This window comes from Tachyglossus aculeatus, chromosome 11, assembly GCF_015852505.1.
Source record: "Tachyglossus aculeatus isolate mTacAcu1 chromosome 11, mTacAcu1.pri, whole genome shotgun sequence".
NCBI classification, from domain to species: Eukaryota; Metazoa; Chordata; class Mammalia; order Monotremata; family Tachyglossidae; genus Tachyglossus; species Tachyglossus aculeatus.
In genome coordinates, this window is record NC_052076.1 from 68,335,748 (window position 1) to 68,355,340 (window position 19,593).

At 47.9% G+C, this 19,593-nt stretch overlaps 1 protein-coding gene across 1 annotated transcript in view; it reads left to right on the forward strand.

Moving 5' to 3' along the window:
• The first annotated feature begins 364 nt into the window (after positions 1 to 364).
• Positions 365 to 19,593, forward strand: part of NTM (neurotrimin) — a 1,106,994-nt gene continuing 1,087,765 nt past the window's right edge. Inside the window, exon 1 of the mRNA XM_038754388.1 lies at positions 365 to 715. Coding sequence (XP_038610316.1) covers positions 634 to 715 — 82 coding nt within the window. The 5' untranslated portion in view covers positions 365 to 633. The remainder of the gene's footprint in view (positions 716 to 19,593) is intronic.

A 19,593-nucleotide genomic window follows, 5' to 3' on the forward strand; every position in this document is an offset into this window, starting at 1 on the left:
GGTCATCTGAAGGCATCAACGGTGCTCTGCTTTGCAGAGGGAACCCTAGTTCTAGAGGCAAAGGGAAAAGGGATCTTTCCCCTTTCTGAAAGGCAGCGGGAAAGGGAATCTGTCAATGTTCAGAGCTTGGAAACTGCCAGCCTATAAAAGGAAAGTAATAGAGGAGGGGCAGTGTGGCACTTAGCATTTCATTTCTCCAGGCTCCTGTCTCTTTAATCAGCTAGCCTGATTTGCCCGGTAAATGATTCTTCAGTGTGTGAGGGGGAGCGCGTGCACGCGCGTGCTTGTGTGTGTGTGTGTGTGTGTGTGTGTGTGAGAGAGAGAGAGAGAGAATGTGTGTAGTTCTGTCAATCCTTGGGTTAGAACCAATGATTGCCGGACGCAGGGAGGGCTCCCCAGCTCCAGATTGTGTGATGTGTTTCAGTGCCAGAGTATATGAGTAGAGATAATTACTGAGAAGTCACACTCTCTCACTCCCTCAGTTTCTTGTTGTGTCCTTCAGCCAAACACTGGATTTAAATCTCTTTCCACAAGCTTGAGAGCAACGCAGTCTGTCAGGAAAGAGAGGAAGAAAAACCTGCATCTAACCAAAAAAAAAAAAAAAAAAAAAAGAAAAAGGAAGAAAAACGCAACATGAAAACCAGTCTGGCAAAAATGCACAATTCTATCTCTTGGGCAATCTTCACCGGGTTGGCTGCTCTCTTTCTCTTCCAAGGTAAGAGGCTACTATTGATTCCCCTCCTCTAGGCTGAGGATTTGTGCACCGTGCTTGATAGGATTCTCAGACTCCCAAAGTCTGTCTCCCCTGCATGGGGTTTGCAGGTGGAAGAGACAGAGTATTTAAACAGCATGATTGGGTCTTAATTCTCTCTGCCAGTATGTGTAAGAAAACTGATTTGATTCTGGTTGCTCCAGGAATGGAGAAGTAAGCATTTGGAGAAAATGCGTGTGTTGGACTTTGGGGTTACATGTACTCTGTAGTTATATAAATGTGTATGTCCAGGCATACAAAAATTTCAGAAGCGCCAAGTGTTCTGGGTTATAATAGAATCATGAGGCAGCAGCTTGCTAATGTTTTGCATATTTTATAAAGACGGATATCGACTAGGTGTATGAGCTTCCAAATATGAATGAATGTTAAATGGAGAGGGTTTGGGAAGTGCGTACAGATCAAAATTTAAAAAGCTCCCAGGGTCTTGTGCAAAATTCTGGTCCCCAGTCCGTCATCGGAGGGGATGAATCAATTTGTGGCAGCCGTCAGCAGCAGCTGGATTAGCGGAGAAGGAAGAGGGATGGAGTAGGGAGGGGGAGGGTCGGGGGAACCGGCGCCTCGAATTGGTAGAGTGTTAAATTGTTAGGTGGAATAATTAGAAAGTTAAAGGACAATCACCATACTGAGCCCAGAAATGCTAATTCTGTATCCGTAGGGAAAGCCAGTCTTGGGGCTATAATCTCCGGCCGAGGAACCCATCTCCTGCCTGTTCCGTCTGACTCTGGCCTGAGGGTCGGGAAGAGTCACAACTGGCTTCTCCCTCAGTCCTTACAGCAGGCCCCCTCCGTGGGCTTCCTCTCTTTTTAACTTTGTTCTCTCTCTCTCTCTCTCTCTCTCTCTCTGAAGGGCTCCCCCTAGCCCAGAGGCATCTTTCGCATTTAATTGTGTGTTTCGGGGAAAGAAACTTTTCATGGGGCTGCCGCGGTTCTACCTTTCTCCCATAAAATAAGGGGATCCTCCCAGCTGGATGTTTCCTGCCTTAGAAGTGGGTGATGGGAAATGAACCAGCATAGGACGGATAGGCAGATGGGAGATAATAATAACAATAATAATGATGGCATTTATAAAGCGCTTACTATGTGCAAAGCACTGTTCTAAGCGCTGGGGAGGTTACAAGATGATCAGGATGTCCCACAGGGGGCTCACAGTCTTAATCCTCACTTTACAGATGAGGGAACTGAGGCCCAGAGAAGTTAAGTGACTTGCCCAAAGTCACACAGATGATAATTGGTGGAGCTGGGATTTGAACCCTTGACCTCTGACTCCAAAGCCCGTGCTCTTTCCACAGAGCCATGCTGCTACTCATGGACCAGCCCAGGATGGATGGGCAGGTGGGGTGGCCCAACCCAGGATGGACTTAGCCTGACCTGACCTTGGGCCCTTCTCCCCCACTGTTCCAGTAGCAAGTCCCAGCTCTTGCTTAACCCTGGAGCTTGTAATCTCCCCTGACCCTTTGGAGGGTCAATTGTGTTGATGAAGACACAAGGCAGCAGTCTCTTTCTGGCTGAAAACTTGTTCTCTTCGGGATAGCTGCAGTGGAGCAGTAGGAAATCTAAACCAGGCATCCAGAGTGATTTGGGAATTGGGGTCGGGTGCTGTTGTTGGAGCAGGGGAGGAGTCGAGTGGCATTGAGGTGTGAAAGAGACTGGTGTGGTCTGTCTCTATGTAGGCTAGGCACTGCATTACACTCACGAGAGAAATCAGAAAGTGGCATGTCACTGGCGTGCTTGAACAGGGGAATGGAAGCAGAGTGGGACTGATCGCTATCCAACTTGGAGATATAGAGATATATAAACTATATATGTCTGTGCGTGTGTGTCTGCAGATACCTTCTATAACATTATTATGCAGAGAAGCATTCTGCGTTTGTGTATGTTGCTGTATGTTCAGAGACACACAGGAATATCCTGAGAAGTCAAACCTGAGGAGGCTATGGAAATGGGGATTGCTTCTTGCAAATTCAGGACCAGAAACTGGGAAGGAGGTGAGGGAGGAAGGGAGAGAGGGGTTTGAGGAGGTATCAGCCACCTCAAAAATAATGCTCCTCTTCCAACGTGCCCCTCCTGTCCTCCCACCCCCACCCCAAATAGTCAAACATGTCCAAACTTCCAGATGCCAAGCCCCACTGGCATACAGCCAGGAGCCAGGGGGCTGCTCAGAATTTACATATAAGTTAGCAGACGTGATTTTTTGGGGGGATCAGAAATAAATGCAGGAAAACATAATATTTGCTTGTTATTTAGATCTAAGCTGAATAGATGTAGGCTAGTGGTGGAGCCAGTTCTTTGGAGGGTGGAGAGAGGACAAGAAGGAGAGCAGGGAGAGGATTCAATTTGGCAACAGTTCCTGGACTTGGGAGGTGAAGAGAAGGGGGGAAAGTGGAATATTCCTCTGATTTTCTCAACATCTTTTGGGGTCCGGAAGGGACCAGCCTCTTCTCTCCCTGGGGAGGGTCTGAAGAGAGCCAATCCTGCTCTACTCCCCAACAGAAGGGACATGCGATTTGACAGCAGCTGGAGTGGAGAGCAGCTTGTTCTCCTATCTCCCCTCTCCGTTTCCTCCCCCGGGTCCAACTCCACAGCCAAGGTGGAGGTGAGTGGGCCATCCCTCTCCCAGGAACAGAGCGGCGATCACTTATCCAACTTCTCCCAGCCCCAGTCAGCCCAGCTCCTGTCTGGAAGAATCCCTCTCCATCTCATTGATCCAGTGGGGCTAGTTAGAATGCACTGCGCATTCCGAGTCCTTTTTTCTCCCCTCCTCCGCTCCTGTTTCAAGCCGGCTCTGTCCAGAACAGGCACGTCCTGGGGCTTCTGCCTTGTGGACAGGTGTCCAGTGCCAATGACATGTTAGCAGATCTCTCCCCCCTCCCTAACCCCTGCCCCTTTTCCTTTTCTTCCTCCTTCCTCCTCCCCAATCCGGCTTAGCGTGGGAGCGAATCTCCTGAGGAATCAACGCTGATTAGTGAGTGATGGGGAGGGGGAGAGGGAAGAGGAGGAACAGCCTGGGGCTTTGGGTTCGGAGGTTTCTCACTGTGGATTGCCATGCCATTCTGATATGCAAGGAACAGTAGGGATTTAGGTTTGGGGAGGCAAGTGGAGGTTGGAGTGTTTGCTCTGCCCCGACTCTGCTCCTTACTCTGGCCCTGGTCCTGACTGACTGTTGTTGTAGCTTTGCTCTTTCTGGAAACTGGGACCACTTTCTTTTTGAAGGATTAGTCCTTTCAACCTCCTTGGTGGGGCTGGGCTTTAGTGGATGTGGGGTCATACCTGCACATCTCTCTAAGGGAGACAAGGAGCAGGAAGGGTGGGAGAAGTTGAAATAAGAGAGAAGCGGACACTTGTCTGAGAGGATCATCCCTTCCCAGGGTCCGCGGGAGCTGCCTGGGGCTTTCCAGGCCTGGCATGAGCCACAAAGAGGCCCCTGGCGCAGCCCTCCTGGGCTTGCTCAGACAAGGTGCCAGTGCTGCCCCCAAAGAGTCCAGACGGCCTTAGCATTCTCCCCATTGCAGAAAAGCACAGGCTGGGCATGGAACATGCAATTCCAACTCCATCAACTTCCCTGGAGGAAGCAAACTAGATAGAGGAACTGGATTCATGTAATAAGTCTCTCCTCAAAGCCTTAGGTTGAGCATTGGAGCTTAAATCCAACCCCGGGTCTTCTGTGTTCTGCAGATGAAGCAGTATGGCCTAGTGGAAAGAATACGACCTAGGAGTCAGAGGATCTGGGTTGTAAGCCCAGCTCTGAAACTTACCTGCTATGTGACCTTGGTCAAGTCACTTCACTTCCCGGTGGCTCAGTTTCCTCATCTGCAAAATGGGGGTTCCATTCCTGTTCTGTCTCCTACTTGGACTGTGAGCCCCATGTGGGACCTGATCACCTTGTATCTTTCCCAGCACTTAGTACGGTATTTGGCATATAGTATTATTATTATGACAGAGCAAATATTTCAGATCTCAGGTGTAGACATGGGTGAGAATATGCTGTGGTTGGTGGTTCCCAGACCCCAGCGCTCAATCCTCACTAAACAGAGGCCTTGTTGCTGTCTCCAGAGAGAAGGCTTTCCCCCTTGGAGTTCTCCATTTCTTCAAGAGTCCACCAGGCAGGGAGATCTCCCAGAGCATGTTGGGACGATTCATCAGTGACAGGAACATTCAGAACATGTGGCCCACTAAGTGGAGTCCCCTGCTGAGCAGGGCGTTTTTTTTTTTAATGCCGTTTCCTTCCTTTCTGCTCTGTTGGCTTGTTACGTGTTTACTTTAGGTCTACAGTGATTTGAAATTCAATAAAAACAAATTAAACATAAAAAAAATTGTAAAAGTAAGGTAACAGATGGAATCCTAGCTCAGCATCGCTGTAAGGCCTGTGCTGCTCATCTCTTCTGCTATTTCCTCTCCAGCGTCTCCGTAGCCTAGTGTTCCCTGCTGCTGCTGCGTGTGTGTGTGTGTGTGTGTATGTGAATGAGTGTGTGTTTGTGTGTGTGTGTGTGTGTGTGTGTGCATTCCTTCCCTCCACCTGCATTCCCACTCCATCTTCTTTCTGAGGTCTCTAGAGCAAACAGGGAAGAAGAGCAGAATCTGCTTTTTTCTCCTTGCCCTCTGGAAAGGAGGGCAGGATGAGACCTGCAGGGAGCAGAGTCAGGGCTCAGGTGACTTAAGGGGTTTGGCTTAAAGGACCCCAATCCCTAAGTGTCTGGGGGCTTAAGTTGGCACCTGCTGGAATTTCCAGATTGCAAACTCACCCTGTCAGGTTTGGCTCAGTTCTTCTTTAGTTGAAAAGAGTGGCTCACTCCCTCTCTCACGCTCCTTCACTCCATGGGAAAAAGAATTGATCAGTTGACAGATCTAGGTCAAGCTGGCAGGGGTTGCTCTGCTCCGAGCCACAGAGGAAGAGGAATCAGGGGGTAGTGGGGGGGACCTCTTCACAAGGAATCTCAGTCTGCAAACTGGGGCTGGCACTGAGGAACCTCGGGTGGGACCCTGAATACCAAGTTCACACAGTAGCCGAGAAAGTTCAGAGCCCCTGCCTTCTCCCAACACTTCCAAGCCTATATTTCTTGGTTCTATCCTCCATTCTTTCCTTTCTCTTTCTTTTCCTTCCCTTCTTTTCCTTTGTTCTTTTCCTTCCCCTTCCTTCTCTTTATCTTCTTCCCTCTCCATCCTTGCCAACATTCTCCCTCTGGTCTGGAACATCCTCCCCCTCCAATCAATCAATCAATCATATTCATTGAGAGTTTACTGTGTGCAGAGCACTGCACTAAGCCCTAGGGAGAGTACAACATAATATAACAGACACATTCCCTGGCCACAACGAGCCTTCATATATGATAGACCCCATTCTTCTCATCTTCAAAGATCTACTAAAATCACATCTCGTCCAAAAGGTCTATCCCTGACTAACCCCTCACATCCCTTATTTTATACTCGGCTGCTTCTGCTTTCTGTCATTTATTTTGATGTCTGTCTCTACATGTAGTCTGAAAGCTCCCAGTTTGCAATGGTCTAGTCTGCCAATTCTATTGTATTGTAATAAGAATAATGATGGCATTTGTTAAGTGCTTACAATGTGCCAGGCACTGTTCTAAGCACTCAAAAATCTCCAATGGCTACCAATCAATCTGCACATCAGGCAGAAACTCCTCACCCTGGGCTTCAAGGCTGTCCATCACCTCGCCCCCTTCTACCTCACCTCCCTTCTCTCCTTCTCCAGCCCACCCCGCACCCTCCGCTCCTCTGCCACTAATCTCCTCACCTTACCTCGTTCTCGCCTGTCCCGCCATCGACCCCCGGCCCACGTCATCCCCTGGGCCTGGAATGCCCTCCCTCTGCCCATCCGCCAAGCTAGCTCTCTTCCTCCCTTCAAGGCCCTACTGAGAGTTCACCTCCTCCAGGAGGCCTTCCCAGACTGAGCCCCTTCCTTCCTCTCCCCCTCGTCCCCCTCTCCATCCCCCCATCTTACCTACTTCCCTTCCCCACAGCACCTGTATATATGTATATATGCTTGTAATATTTATTACTCTATTTATTTTACTTGTACATATCTATTCTATTTATTTTATTTTGTTAGTATGTTTGGTTTTGTCCTCTGTCACCCCCTTTTAGACTGTGAGCCCATTGTTGGGTAGGGACTGTCTCTATATGTTGCCAACTTGTACTTCCCAAGCGCTTAGTCTGCACACAGTAAGCACTCAATAAATACAATTGATTGATTGGGGTAGATACACAGTCCCTGAACCACATGGGGCTCACAGTCTTAATCCCCATTTTACAGATGAGGTAAGTGAGGCCCAGAGAAGTGAAGTAACTAGCCCAAGGTCACACAGCAGACAAGTGGTGGGAGCTGGGATTAGAACCCATGACCTTCTGACTCCCAGACTCATGCTTTATCCATTATGCCATGCTGCTTAGTACAGTGCTCTGTCCACAGTAAGCTCTTAATGCCATTGAGCAATTATCCCGCCCCTCCCTTCTTTCCCTTTTTATTTTTTCTTGCTTTTCTTCGCTTCCCTTTCTCCTTCCCTTCCTTTCCTTCATTTCATTTTCTTTCCTTCGCCTTCTTTTCCCTTTCTCCTTCTCTTATTTTTTCCCCTTCTCTTTCCCTTCATTTCCTTCTTTCTTTTTTCCCTTTCCTTTTCCTTGCCTTTGCGTCTCTTCTCTCCCTCCTTCCCTTTTCCCCCTTTCTCCTTCCCTTTCCTTCTTTCTTTTAGAGAAGCAGTGTGGCTTGGTGGAAAGAGCGCAGGCTTGGGAATCAGAGGTCGTGGGTTCTAATCCCAGCTCGGTGACTTGTCACCTGTGTGACTTTGGGCAAGTCACTTAATATCTCTGTGCCTCAGTTACCTCATCTGTAAAATGGGGAGTAAGATTGTGAGCACAATGTGGGACAACCTGATAACTTTGTATCTATCTATCCCAGTGTTTAGAACAGAGCTCAGCACATAGTAAATGCTTAACAAATACCATTATTATTATTATCATCACTATTCTCCTTGCCTTTTTCTCCCTTCTTCTTCCCTTCTCTTCCCATTCACCTTCCTTTTCATTCTCTCCCCTTTACTTCACAGTAGTTGGACCCAAGACTCAATGCTGCAGGTCTTTATTCACATATGTTGGAGACAATTTGACATTCTGACTACATCCTGGCTTTCTTTCTTCCTCATCCTCTTCCTTTCCAGGCTGGGATTCTCCACTAGTGGGTTTACAACCTCTTCCCATCAGACTTGATGGACTGATATTACTAAGCCAGACTTAGTCAAAGGGCTGTTTCCCAGCACCAATGGAATAGGAGAGAGTTAACCATTTGACTTACCAATATCATCAATTGGGTAGCAAATCTGTCCAACACTGTCACTTTAAAACTGGCCCCCAAAATAAATGCTCCCCTGCAACAACAGTCCAACATTTCCTCCCTCTGACTCTTCCATTGATCCTCTTTTACTTCCCCGCTTCCTTCCTTCTCTTTCTCTAGCTCTTCCCCTTCCCATCTCCCTCTTCTTCTTCTCCCTCCCTTTTTCCTTTCCTCCTTCATAGGATGGAGAATGGTACCATTCACTCTCATCAGTGAGTAATCAGGCCTTTTGTTTGTTTGAGAGAAGTAAGGTAGCAGCATCGCCAAAAGAGTCTTCTGCAAACCAAGAGATTAGTCAACAAAGAATCAAATCTCCTAGGGGGTGAAGAAAGGTGTTACAAGCAGAACAATATGCTAAAAATCAAATCAAACATTGGAAAACACATGTCTGTGCCCAGTCACAAAGGACTGGTTAGCCAAGGCAATCTGGTGTGTGAAAAACACTTGGTGATAGGGGTGCTGTTTTTTGGAACCAGCTCTGAGGCCCAAAGGGTTGGTCGATTGGAGTGTTACATCTGTAGGCAAATTCACTCTCTTGTTTGCCCTGCTTTCCCCTTCTCTTTCACTATCATTCCCCACTCCCAATCCTACAGAGAGGTGTTCTTCGACTCCTAAAGGGAATGTACTTCCATGTCAGGTCATTTTTGAGAGTCATGTTGCCCTAAAGCACATCAGACTCTAATCAAAGCCATCAGTGGGTCATCAAGCCCAGGGCTCTTTTGCATGCAGGCCCAGTAGCCAGGATGCCAGGAGGATGTGGTTGCTCTTCTCCTGGGCATCCATCCTCGGGGGAGGGAACAGTCCCTAGCTTTTCCCCTCTGTAGCCCCTATCTTTGTCTCTGGGAACCCGTTCTGAAGCTCTTTCCTATCAATTTACTAAAACCTTGTTGAACCTCCTGATATGTTCAGCTCCTGGGTTCGATCCTGCCCTGTCCGCTCCTCTTAGGTCTCATGCTTTTCTGCTCAAACTTCTGATTCTGGTGGCAGGAAAGGAGGTGACAGGAACCTCAGGCTCTCTCTGTTGCCTCACCCGCTGCGTTGATCACACAAGCCACCCTCTCAGAAGGGCAAGTGTTCTTGCTTGCTCCTCACTAATAACAATAACTGGGGTACTGGCTAAGTGTTTACTATTTGCCAATGACTGGGGTACTGGCTAAGTGCTTACTATGTGACAAGCACTGGGAAAGATACAATACAATCAGAACAGACACCCATCCCTTGCCCTATTTGGGCTCACACTCTAAATGGGAAGCAGTATAGCCTAGTGAAAAGAGCAAGGGGCCTGGGATTCAAGGGACCTGTGTTCTAATCCCGGCTCTGTCACTTTCCTTTGCTGTGTCCTTGGGCAAGTCACTTAACTTCTCTGCACCTCAGTTCCCTCATCTACACAATGGTAATTCAATGCTTGTTCTCCCTCCTGATTATCTTGTATCTACCTCAGGTCTTAGTATAGCGCCTGACACATAGTAAGCACTGAACAGGTACCTCAGTTATGATCATTATTATTATTACTATGTTCAGCCTTGGTGACATCTCCTTTCCCTGACTCTCCTTGCTAATGACCATTCTCAAGGCTCAGCACCTCTTCCTTGTGAAGGGCAGGCAGCTTTCCCCGGAACAGTGGGGAGACTAAGGATTCCCCCTGCCAAGAGCTGTTCACTTACTGTCTTGACACTGCTATTTGACTCTATCTGTTGTTTTTTATAGTTCACTGTTCCTGCTATGTCTACCCCAACCTGGATTGTGAGCCCCATTTAAGGAAGGAACAATGTCTTATCTGCCATCATTATAATAATAATAATAATAATGGCATTTGTTAAGCGCTTACTATGTGCAAAGCACTGTTCTAAGTGCTGGGGGGGGACAAGGTGAGAATAATAATAATGGCATTTATTAAGCACTTACTACATGCAAGCACTGTTCTAAGCGCTGGGGAGGTTACAAGGTGATCAGGTTGTCCCATGGGGGGCTCACAGTCCTAATCCCCATTTTACAGATGAGGTAGCTGAGGCTCAGAGTAGTTAAGTGACTTGCCCAAGGTCACACAGCAGAAATGTGGCGGAGCCAGGATTAGAACCCATGACCTCTGACTCCCAAGCCCATGCTCTTTCCATTGAACCACGCTGCTTCTCCTTTATGGGCAGGAAAGGGTCTGCTAATTCTGATGTATTCACTCATTCATTCAATCATATTTATTGAGCACTTCCTGTGTGCAGAGCACTGTATTAAGCGCTTGGAAAGTACAATTCGACAACAGGTAGAGACAATCCCTACCCAACAACGGGCTCAGAGTCTAGAAGGGGGAGACAGACAACAAAGCAAAACAAGTAGACAGGCATCGATAGCATCAAATTGTACTCTCCCAAGAACTTAGTACAATGCTCCAAACACAGTAAGTACCAAATAAATACCATTGACAGATCAATCAATTGATTATGTTGATATCTACACCATTGTTTAGCACAGAGTTTGAAGGCTCAGAGTAAGGGCTTAAGGGCTACCTTAAGGCACTAGTAGTAGGAGCCATAGTATTGATGAAGAATTGTGTGCAAAGCACTGTACTAAGTGCTAGGAAAGAGTATATAAGTGGACTTTAGACACAGACCTGTCCTTTGATGGTCTTACAATGGTATCCATGCATCATACATCAAGGGAGTAACCTTAACTGGATATTTTCATTAAAAGGCCACATTTGGAAGGTCAAGACCAGCACAAAGGTATTTTCTGGAGTAGGACTGGATTTAGGAAATGGGGACAGAGGCTACTTGGAAGGGCATCATTTGGGAAATCTTCCCTGATATCCTGGCCCCAGGGAATAATTTGAGTGCTTTCAATGAATTCCTGGAAATGATACATTTGCTCATAGCTGAACAGACATCTCGAAGATTGGTAGGACAAACAGAAATGGACTTGACTCAAAACAAGAGATTGCCTGGACTTAAGCAAGTGATCTTTGATTCTCATAATGATTATTAGATGCCAGGGGGGCTGTGGAATCTCTGTTCCTCCAAGTCTTTTCAGAGATTTATCAATTAATTGTATTTATTGAGCACTTGTTACGTGCAGAACACCGTACTAAGTGCTTGGGAGAACTCAAGGCAACCAAATTAGCGGACGCGTTTCCTGCCCATAAGGAGCTTAGTCTAGAGGGCAGGCAAGCATGACAATACGTGACTTAGTAATTCTCCTGCCTGGAGACAGAGGGCTGGACCAGATGACCCCTAAATGTCCCTTCCAAGATTATATGTCCTTTTCTGAGGTTGATGTTGATGTTTAGAAGCACTTAGTGGTCATAGATGATTTCTCCAGTTATATGTAGTACTCTAATAATAATAATAATAATAATGAGATTTATTAAGCACTTACTATGTGCAAAGCACTGTTCTAAGCGCTGGGGAAGTTACAAGGTGATTGGGTTGTCCCACGTGGGGCTCACAGTCTTAATCCCCATTTTACAGATGAAGTAACTGAGACACAGAGAAGTTAAGTGACTTACCCAAAGCCTGACAGTTGGCAGAGCCAGGATTTGAACCAATGACCTCTGACTCCAAAGCCCGGGCTCTTTCCACTGAGCCATGCTGCTTCCCTAAGGGCTACCCTCTGGACTGTAATCTCACTGTGGGCAGGGAATGTGTCTGTTTATTTTTATATTGTACTCTCCCCAGTGCTTAGTTCAGTAGTCTGCAAATAGTAAGTGATCAATAAATATAGTAATAATAATAATAATAACAATTGTGGTATTTATGTGCTTACCATGTGCCAGACACTATTCTAAGTGCCAGGGTAGGTACAAGCTAATCAGGCCGGACACATAGGGCTCACAGCCTTAATCTCTATTTTGCATATGAGGGAACTGAGGCAAAGAGAAGTTCAGTGGCTTGCCCCAGGTCACACAGCAGACAAGTGTTGGAGATGCTTCAGGTCCTTCTGAGTCTTAGGCCCATACTCTATCCGCTAGTCCACGCTGCTTCTCCAAAGATTGACTGACTGATGGACACCAGCAATGCTGTGACGTGGTGGTGATGAAGGGGTCTTAGCTGATGATGGTGTTGATAATGGTATTAGGCACTTACTATAGGCCAACTGCAGGAGTATAGGCAAGATAATCAGGTCTGACAGAGTCCTGGTCCCACATGGGGCTCAAAGTGGGAGTGAGAAGAGGTTTTTCATCCCCATTTGACAGATGAGGACACTTTGGTACAGAGCAGAGTGACTCATCCGAGGTCACACAGTAGGCCACTGACAGAGTTGGACTAGGACTTGGGTCTCATGACTCTGAGTTCAGTGTTTCATTCATTAGGACACAGTCTTCCTTACCCCTGCCATGGACGAAGAACAAAAATTGGGCAGACCAAGGGGATTTGGGAAGGGAGCCTGGAGGTAGAGCAAGGAAGGGAATGCAGGGTCATTCTTGGAATTCTTCCCTGCATCTCTCCCAGGAGGAACAAGAGGCCATGGGTTCATTTGGAGTCCCAGACCAACCAGTCCCACTTTCTGCTCGTTGGTGCAAAGCAGCAGGACATGACTCCCGTCTCCTCCCCCCTCCCCTATTCATCCCCCCTGCCCCTCCCAGCCCTGGGGTTGAACTCCTCTCCTGCTTTCTTGCCCCGAGCTCTTCTACCCTGAAACCCACGGCTCCAGTTCCCCGAGCTTTCGGGGCTCCCAGTGCCCGGATCCCAGGAGGGATGGTGGCTGAGGTGGCCAATGGCCCCGGTGGCCGAGGAATGAGTGAAGCGCTGCCTAACGAGATGCAGCTGAGGGAGCGGCTTGCTGACAGAACAATTTTCTGGATCCCGGAGTATCCGCCCAGCCCCGGCAAACCCGCAGCGCGGGCGTCACGAGACATTTCGGGATTGATCATTTACCTCGCTGTCAGGTTTTCCATAAACTGGCGCAATTCCCGCTGTGCTCTTCCAGCCACCCGGCCCCGCTGCTCCATCAACCGCACACCAAAGCTGTCGGAATACCATGTCAAACTATTCTGCGCCTTCTCCTTTCTTCCTCCTGAGCCGCTTGTGTTTATGTAAATGACTGGAAAGCAGTTTTTGGCTTATTTCTGGAGCTTAAGGGCTTCATGAGAAGCCTATTATTGAAAAATCAGAAACTGAAAAGCAACTCTCAGACAATGAATTAGCAGTTCAGCGACAGTCTGTCTGATGAGGAATGCACAGTATCGGGCAGTGGTACAATAGGAATTCCCCTGGGATTCAGTAATCAAACATGTGGCAACAGGTTGTCTGTTTCAGCAGCGATGGGGTAATCAGAAGAGATTTGCAGTTAATCCAAATATAACAGGGAGCTATCCAAAAGGAGCTCAGAAAAGAAAGGGAAAGAAGAAGACAGAGAGGAAAATGGTAAGGAAGATGTTTGTAGAAGAGTCCTTCCATTCATCACTCTGGAAGCCCTGTGATCCTTCAGGGGAGCACTGTGAGGTATCCTAGGAGCACTATGTGAATTCCCCCAGGGAACAATGTCTGGTCCTAGAGCATCACTGTAATTCCCCATGGAGCACAGTGGGATGACCCAGGGAGAGCTCTGAGTGGACTCCCCAGGAGCATTGAAATCCTTCAGGGAGCACTGTGCAGTCAATCAGGGAGCATTGGTCTCCCTGGTGGTAACATGAAGTGGCAAGAGGCTTTTAGGGAAGCAGAATAGCTATATGGAAAAGAGCATGGACATGGTTTCAGATCCTGGCTCCACCACTTACCTGCTGTGTGACCTTGGGCAAATCACTTAGCTGCTCTCTGCCTCAGGTTTCTCATCTGTAAAATGAGGATTCAAAACTTGTTCTATATTCTATTGAGAATATGAGCCCCATGTGGGACAGGAACTCTGTCCGACTTGATTAATTGGTATCTACTCCAGCATCTAGCAATTATTATCATAGTTCTTTGATTTCTGTAAAAATTTATAGTTGTTTCTTGAGGAGTCTCCTAACTTCCATCTTCAACCGCTCACTCTCCACTGGTTCCTTCCCCTCTACCTTCAAACATGCCCATGTCTCTCCCATCCTAAAAAAACCCTCTCGACTCCACCTCACCTTCTAGTTATCACCCCAACTCCCTCCTAGCATTCCTTTCCAAACTCCTTGAATGAGCCATCTACACGCGCTGCCTTGAATTCCTCAACACCAACTCGGCCCCCTCCAGTCTGGCTTCCGTCCCCTACATTCCATGGAAACTGCCCTCTCAAAGGTCACCAATGACCTCCTGCTTGCCAAATCCAATGGCTCATACTCTGTCCTAATCCTCCTCGACCTCTCAGCTGCCTTTGACACTGTGGACCACCTCCTTCTCCTCAACACGCTATCCAACCTTGGCTTCACAGACTCCGTCCTCTCCTGGTTCTCCTCTTATCTCTATGGTCATTCATTCTCAATCTCTTTTGCAGGCTCCTCCTCCCCCTCCCATCCCCTTACAGTGGGGGTTCCTAAAGGTTCAGTTCTTGGTCCCCTTCTGTTCTCGATCTACACTCACTCCCTTGGTGACCTCATTTGCTCCCACGGATTTAACTATCATCTCTACGCTGATGACACCCAGATCTACATCTCTGACCCTGATCTCTCCCCCTCTCTCCAGGTTCGCATCTCCTCCTGCCTTCAGGACATCTCCATCTGGATGTCTGCCCACCACCTAAAACTCAACATGTCAAAGACTGAACTCCTTGTCTTCCCTCCCTAACCCTGCCCTCTCCCTGACTTTCCTATCTCCGTTGACGACACTACCATCCTTCCCGTCTCACAAGCCCGCAACCTTGCTGTCATCCTTGACTCCGCTCTCTCGTTCACCCCTCACATCCAAGCTGTCACCAAATCCTGCCGGTCTCAGCTCTGTAACATTGCCAAGATCTGCCCTTTGCTCTCCATCCAAACTGCTACCCTGTTTGTTCAAGCTCTCATCCTATCCTGTCTGGACTACTGTATCAGCCTCCTCTCCGATCTCCCATCCTCTTGTCTCTCCCTGCTTCAATCCATACTTCACGCTGCTGCCCGGATTGTCTTTGTCCAGAAACACTCTGGGCATGTTACTCCCCTCCTCAAAAATCTCCAGTGGCTACCAATCAACCTACGCAGCAGGCAGAAACTCCTCACCCTGGGCTTCAAGGCTGTCCGTCACCTTGCCCCCTCCTACCTCACCTCCCTTCTCTCCTTCTACAGCCCAGCCCACACCCTCCGCTCCTCTGCCTCTAAACTCCTCACCGTGCTTCGTTCTCACCTGTCCCGCCGTCGACCCCCGGCCCATGTCATCCCCCTGGCCTGGAATGCCCTCCCTCCCCACATCCACCAAGCTAGCTCTCTTCCTCCCTTTAAGGCCCTACTGAGAGCTCACCTCCTCCAGGAGGCCTTCCCAGACTGATCCCCCTCCTTCCTCTCCCCCCATCCCTCCTGCCTTACCTCCTTCCCTTCCCCACAGCACCTGTATATATGTATATATGTTTGTACATATTTATTACTCTATTTTACTTGTACATATCTATTATATTTATTTTATTTTGTTAATATGTTTTGTTTTGTTCTCTGTCTCCCCCTTCTAGACTGTGAGCCCACTGTTGGGTAGGGACCATCTCTATATGTTGCCATCTCTATATGTTGCAAAGCCATTATGTTTACCCATGGTTGTTTGATCTAAGTCCTGGGCTCAGCATTCTGACAAGATGTACCAGCTTCCAAAAAGGGCTGCGATGACCTCCATCCACGTCTCTGTGACCAATAGATCTTCAAACTTGTCTGTCTGCCAGTCCCATCCCCTGGCTTTCTGAGATGCTGGACAAATGGTCACCAGCTTCTCCATCTAAGCACGTTGGGGTGAACCAGAAGAGACATACTTGAGCAGATCTGACAGCATGGCCTATGGGAAAGAGCAGGGATCTGAGAATCAAAGGTTCTAATCCCACCTCCACCACTTGTCTGCTGGGTGACTTTGGGCTAGTCATTTAACTTCTATTATCTTATCTGTGAAATGGGAATTAAGACTGCAAGCCCCCTGTGGGATAGGGACTGTGTTCAACCTGATTACCCTGTATCTAGCCCAGCACTTAGAATAGAGCTTGACACATAGTAAGCGCTTAGCAAAGTATTATTATTATTATTATCATTATTCCAGAAACACCATCCAAATGTCACCATGCTCCTAGGATGAGTAAGCAACCAGATTGTTTAGCAAAGCAAATGAGAAAATAATAAAAGGGAGGGAATTAGGGGTTGGAATGGGTAGTTAGGGGCTTATTTCTGGGGTCTCGAAATGTTCCATAGTCCCCAGCAAGCCAGAAAACTGTCAAGTCTCCATGGAAAGCAGAGAGGAATGAAAACCGGAGAGCTGTGGCAGCAAAGATAGTGGTTTCGGTCCCATCTGGAAGCACCCGAACCAATTCATCTGGGGTGGGTGTCTTCCTGAAGCCATTTCAGCGATGAGACTGCAAGGATCTCGTCAACACACCAGACTAGGGGATCCACATTTGGGCTTGAGAACCTCCTTGTCATCCCCCTCCCACTCCCAACCCACCCCCCGTGGAGGCCCAGCAAATCACTTACAGAAAAATTTTCTAGTTACTCCCTATGCTATGCGATCTGCCGCCTATCAGGAACTTTCAACTCTGGTTCCCCCCTCCCTGCTTCATGTTAATTTCCCACCTGAGTACCAAGTACTTTATAAATAGCAAATCTAAAATGAATTTCCTACCCATGATCATTAGCTCCCTTGACATCCATTAAACATTCGTGCAAGCAGAGTGAAATGACAAAAGGGATTGATTTTTACAGTGTGCTTAATAGGGGAAAAGAAAGAGAGGTGTTGACAAGTCCTTTTTCTCGCCCATCCTGATATCATGAGGAATTTGAAATCAGTCAAATGACTTTTATCTTTAAAAAGAAGCTTGGTATTGGGGGTGGGAGGTGGAGGATGGGGAGGTGGGGAATTCACAAGCTTCCCTCCAGACTTTGACTTAGCTCATTTGGGCTCCTGTAATGGCTAAATGCAAAGTTAGTTATCCAGGGCCCAGCTAGTGAGATGAATATGTCAGATTTAATGCTTCAAAACATATAGCGTCAGGGCGGGGGTGGGGGGAGGAGGGCGTCGAAAAATATCTAATCTATTGCGAGAGCGATTGGAGGAATAAATGTGTTGTTGCAATGGTCGGGAGCCAGAGAATGCTGGCGTATGAGGCACTGTAGCTGAAAATTTAACTTTGATTTCAATTTTCATATTTGTCAGCAATAATTAGATTCAAGAGATGTTGTGCCGCTGTTCTAAAATACTAATAAGTAGAAGCCTTTGTAGTGTAGTTAATGGAGTCTTTTTTTTCCTAGTAGGCTAGAAAAATTCCATTAAAGTGAAAAGTCATACTATATTACTGCACTTCGACATCCATCGACTCTGCCGCCACCGTAATATCATCACTGGAGACTGAAGGCTTCTAACCACGGGGCCAGTGGCTGGGAAGGTGGTTGTTTAAACTCCTTTTCTGTCTATCAAACGTGACCCGAAGAGACTAGAGGAGGAGGGGGAGTATACATGCGCACAGGACAAAAGGAATTTAATAATGGTTCTGGTTTGAAGGATGGGCTTTTATGAGCATTGCCCTCTGAGACAGAGAGGTGATAAAGGGGAATAGAATAGGGGTGAGGGCACTGCCAGGGGAAATGCCCAGGGAAGACTGTGGCATTGGCTCTCTGTCTCGGTAGAGTTGATTCTTTGTTCTAAATTCACCCGTCTTGAAATGTTGTGATTTACTTAAGACACTCTGGCTGCGGAGTTTTCCTTTCCTGGTTCCCAAGTTTTCCTTTCCCAGTTCCAGAGTTATTCTTTCCTGGCTCCAGAGTAATCCCTTCCCAGCTCCAGAATTTATCCATTTGCAACTCCAGAGTTTCCCAGTTCCGGAGTTATCCCTTTTCAGCTCCAAAATTATCCTTTCCTGGCTCCAGAGTTACAATTATCCTGCTCCCTGTTCCCCTTCTTTGGGGTGGTGGGGGACAGGTCTGAGGTGGCAGGAGCCGAGGTGGGTATTAACTCAGTGGGGCCAAAGCCAGTTGCAATGTTAAGGCACCCATTGAAAGCCAGAGTGAAGGCAGCAACGTGGAGCCAAAGCTGGGCTGCAGAGCCATGACCCCACAGGTTAATAATAAGTGTTTACTCTGTGCCAAGCACATTCCAAGAACTGGGGTAGTTACAAGTTGTTCAGGCTGGACGCAGTCCCTGTCCCACATGGGGCTCACACACTTAATCCCCATCTTCTAGACTGTGAGCCCGTTGTTAGGTAGGGATTGTCTCTGTTGTCGAACTGTACTTTCCAAGTGCTTAGTACAGTGCTCTGCACACAGTAAGCGCTCAATAAATACCATTGAATGAATGAATTGTTCAGATGAGGGAACTGAGGCACAAAGAAGGTAAGTGACTCACCCGAGGTCAATCAGCAGACAAGTGGTGGATGTGGAATTACAACCCAGGTCCGTGCTCTATCCACTAAGCCATGCTGCTTCTGTTGCCATGATAGAGACCGCCGCCTTTACGACCTATGTTCCAGTATTCCTGCCTGGCCTGTTCACCTCTGGGTGGTTGTTTGGTCAGTAACCTTGAATCCTGATGGCCCAGGACCAGCAGGCATTTCGCCTCTCGGAGAACTAGGAATGGAACTCAGGTCAAATGATTCCCAGGGCTGGGCTAGATTCCTCAGGTCGACAACAGGGGTAGACCACCAAGGAGTATGAGGCAGGAGGAAATAAAATGAAGCCTGCCAGTGCCCCCAGTGCCTGGGACAGTATGGGTCGAATCTGGAGTCTCTCACCTCCAACAACTCTTCTGCCCCCCAGCTGAGCCACAGTCCAGGACCCAGGCTTGGGTCTACTCGGATGTGCTTCTCCCAGTTTCCTCTGGGCAGATCCTGGTCCAGTGATGGCATTGGGAGAGATGGTCACCGTATTTGGGACGGGCAGACCTGGACTGCAGGGGGATAGGCCGTGGAAGGAGGGAGGGAAGGGGGAGCTCTGGATTTTCAAAATTTTAAAAAACAATTCCAAGTCTGTTCCAGGAGATCTTCCCCACATAACCTAGACCTCGAGCAGAAATGTCAGTGAAGCAGTGGCCCCTGAGGGACAATCGTTTTAAATTTAGGGGAAAGCCCTCTCCCTCACTCTGAGGTGAACATTTCCAGGGTTCACTAACAGGTGGTTTCCACTTCACTGCTCCCTCATCCCACTCTTGATCACCTTCCCAGGAAGATAAGAGCCAGGGGACTACATCAACCTCAGTATAGAGTTGGGGCCCCAGCCAGCTCCCCGTTGCTTTCTTGTGCTCAAGATTGCCCCCTTCTTCCTTTTGATAACCTGCCCTTTTACCTCTGCCATCACCTTTATCCTGGAGTAGGTGGAGCAAAACCAGGACTGGGACTTGTTCTGGTGAGGCAAAACCTTGCCCTCTGCCCCTCGGCTCTTCTTCCTCTTCCTTCTGGTCCTCGTCCCCCTCCTCCTTTACCCCTTCTGCCTCCTC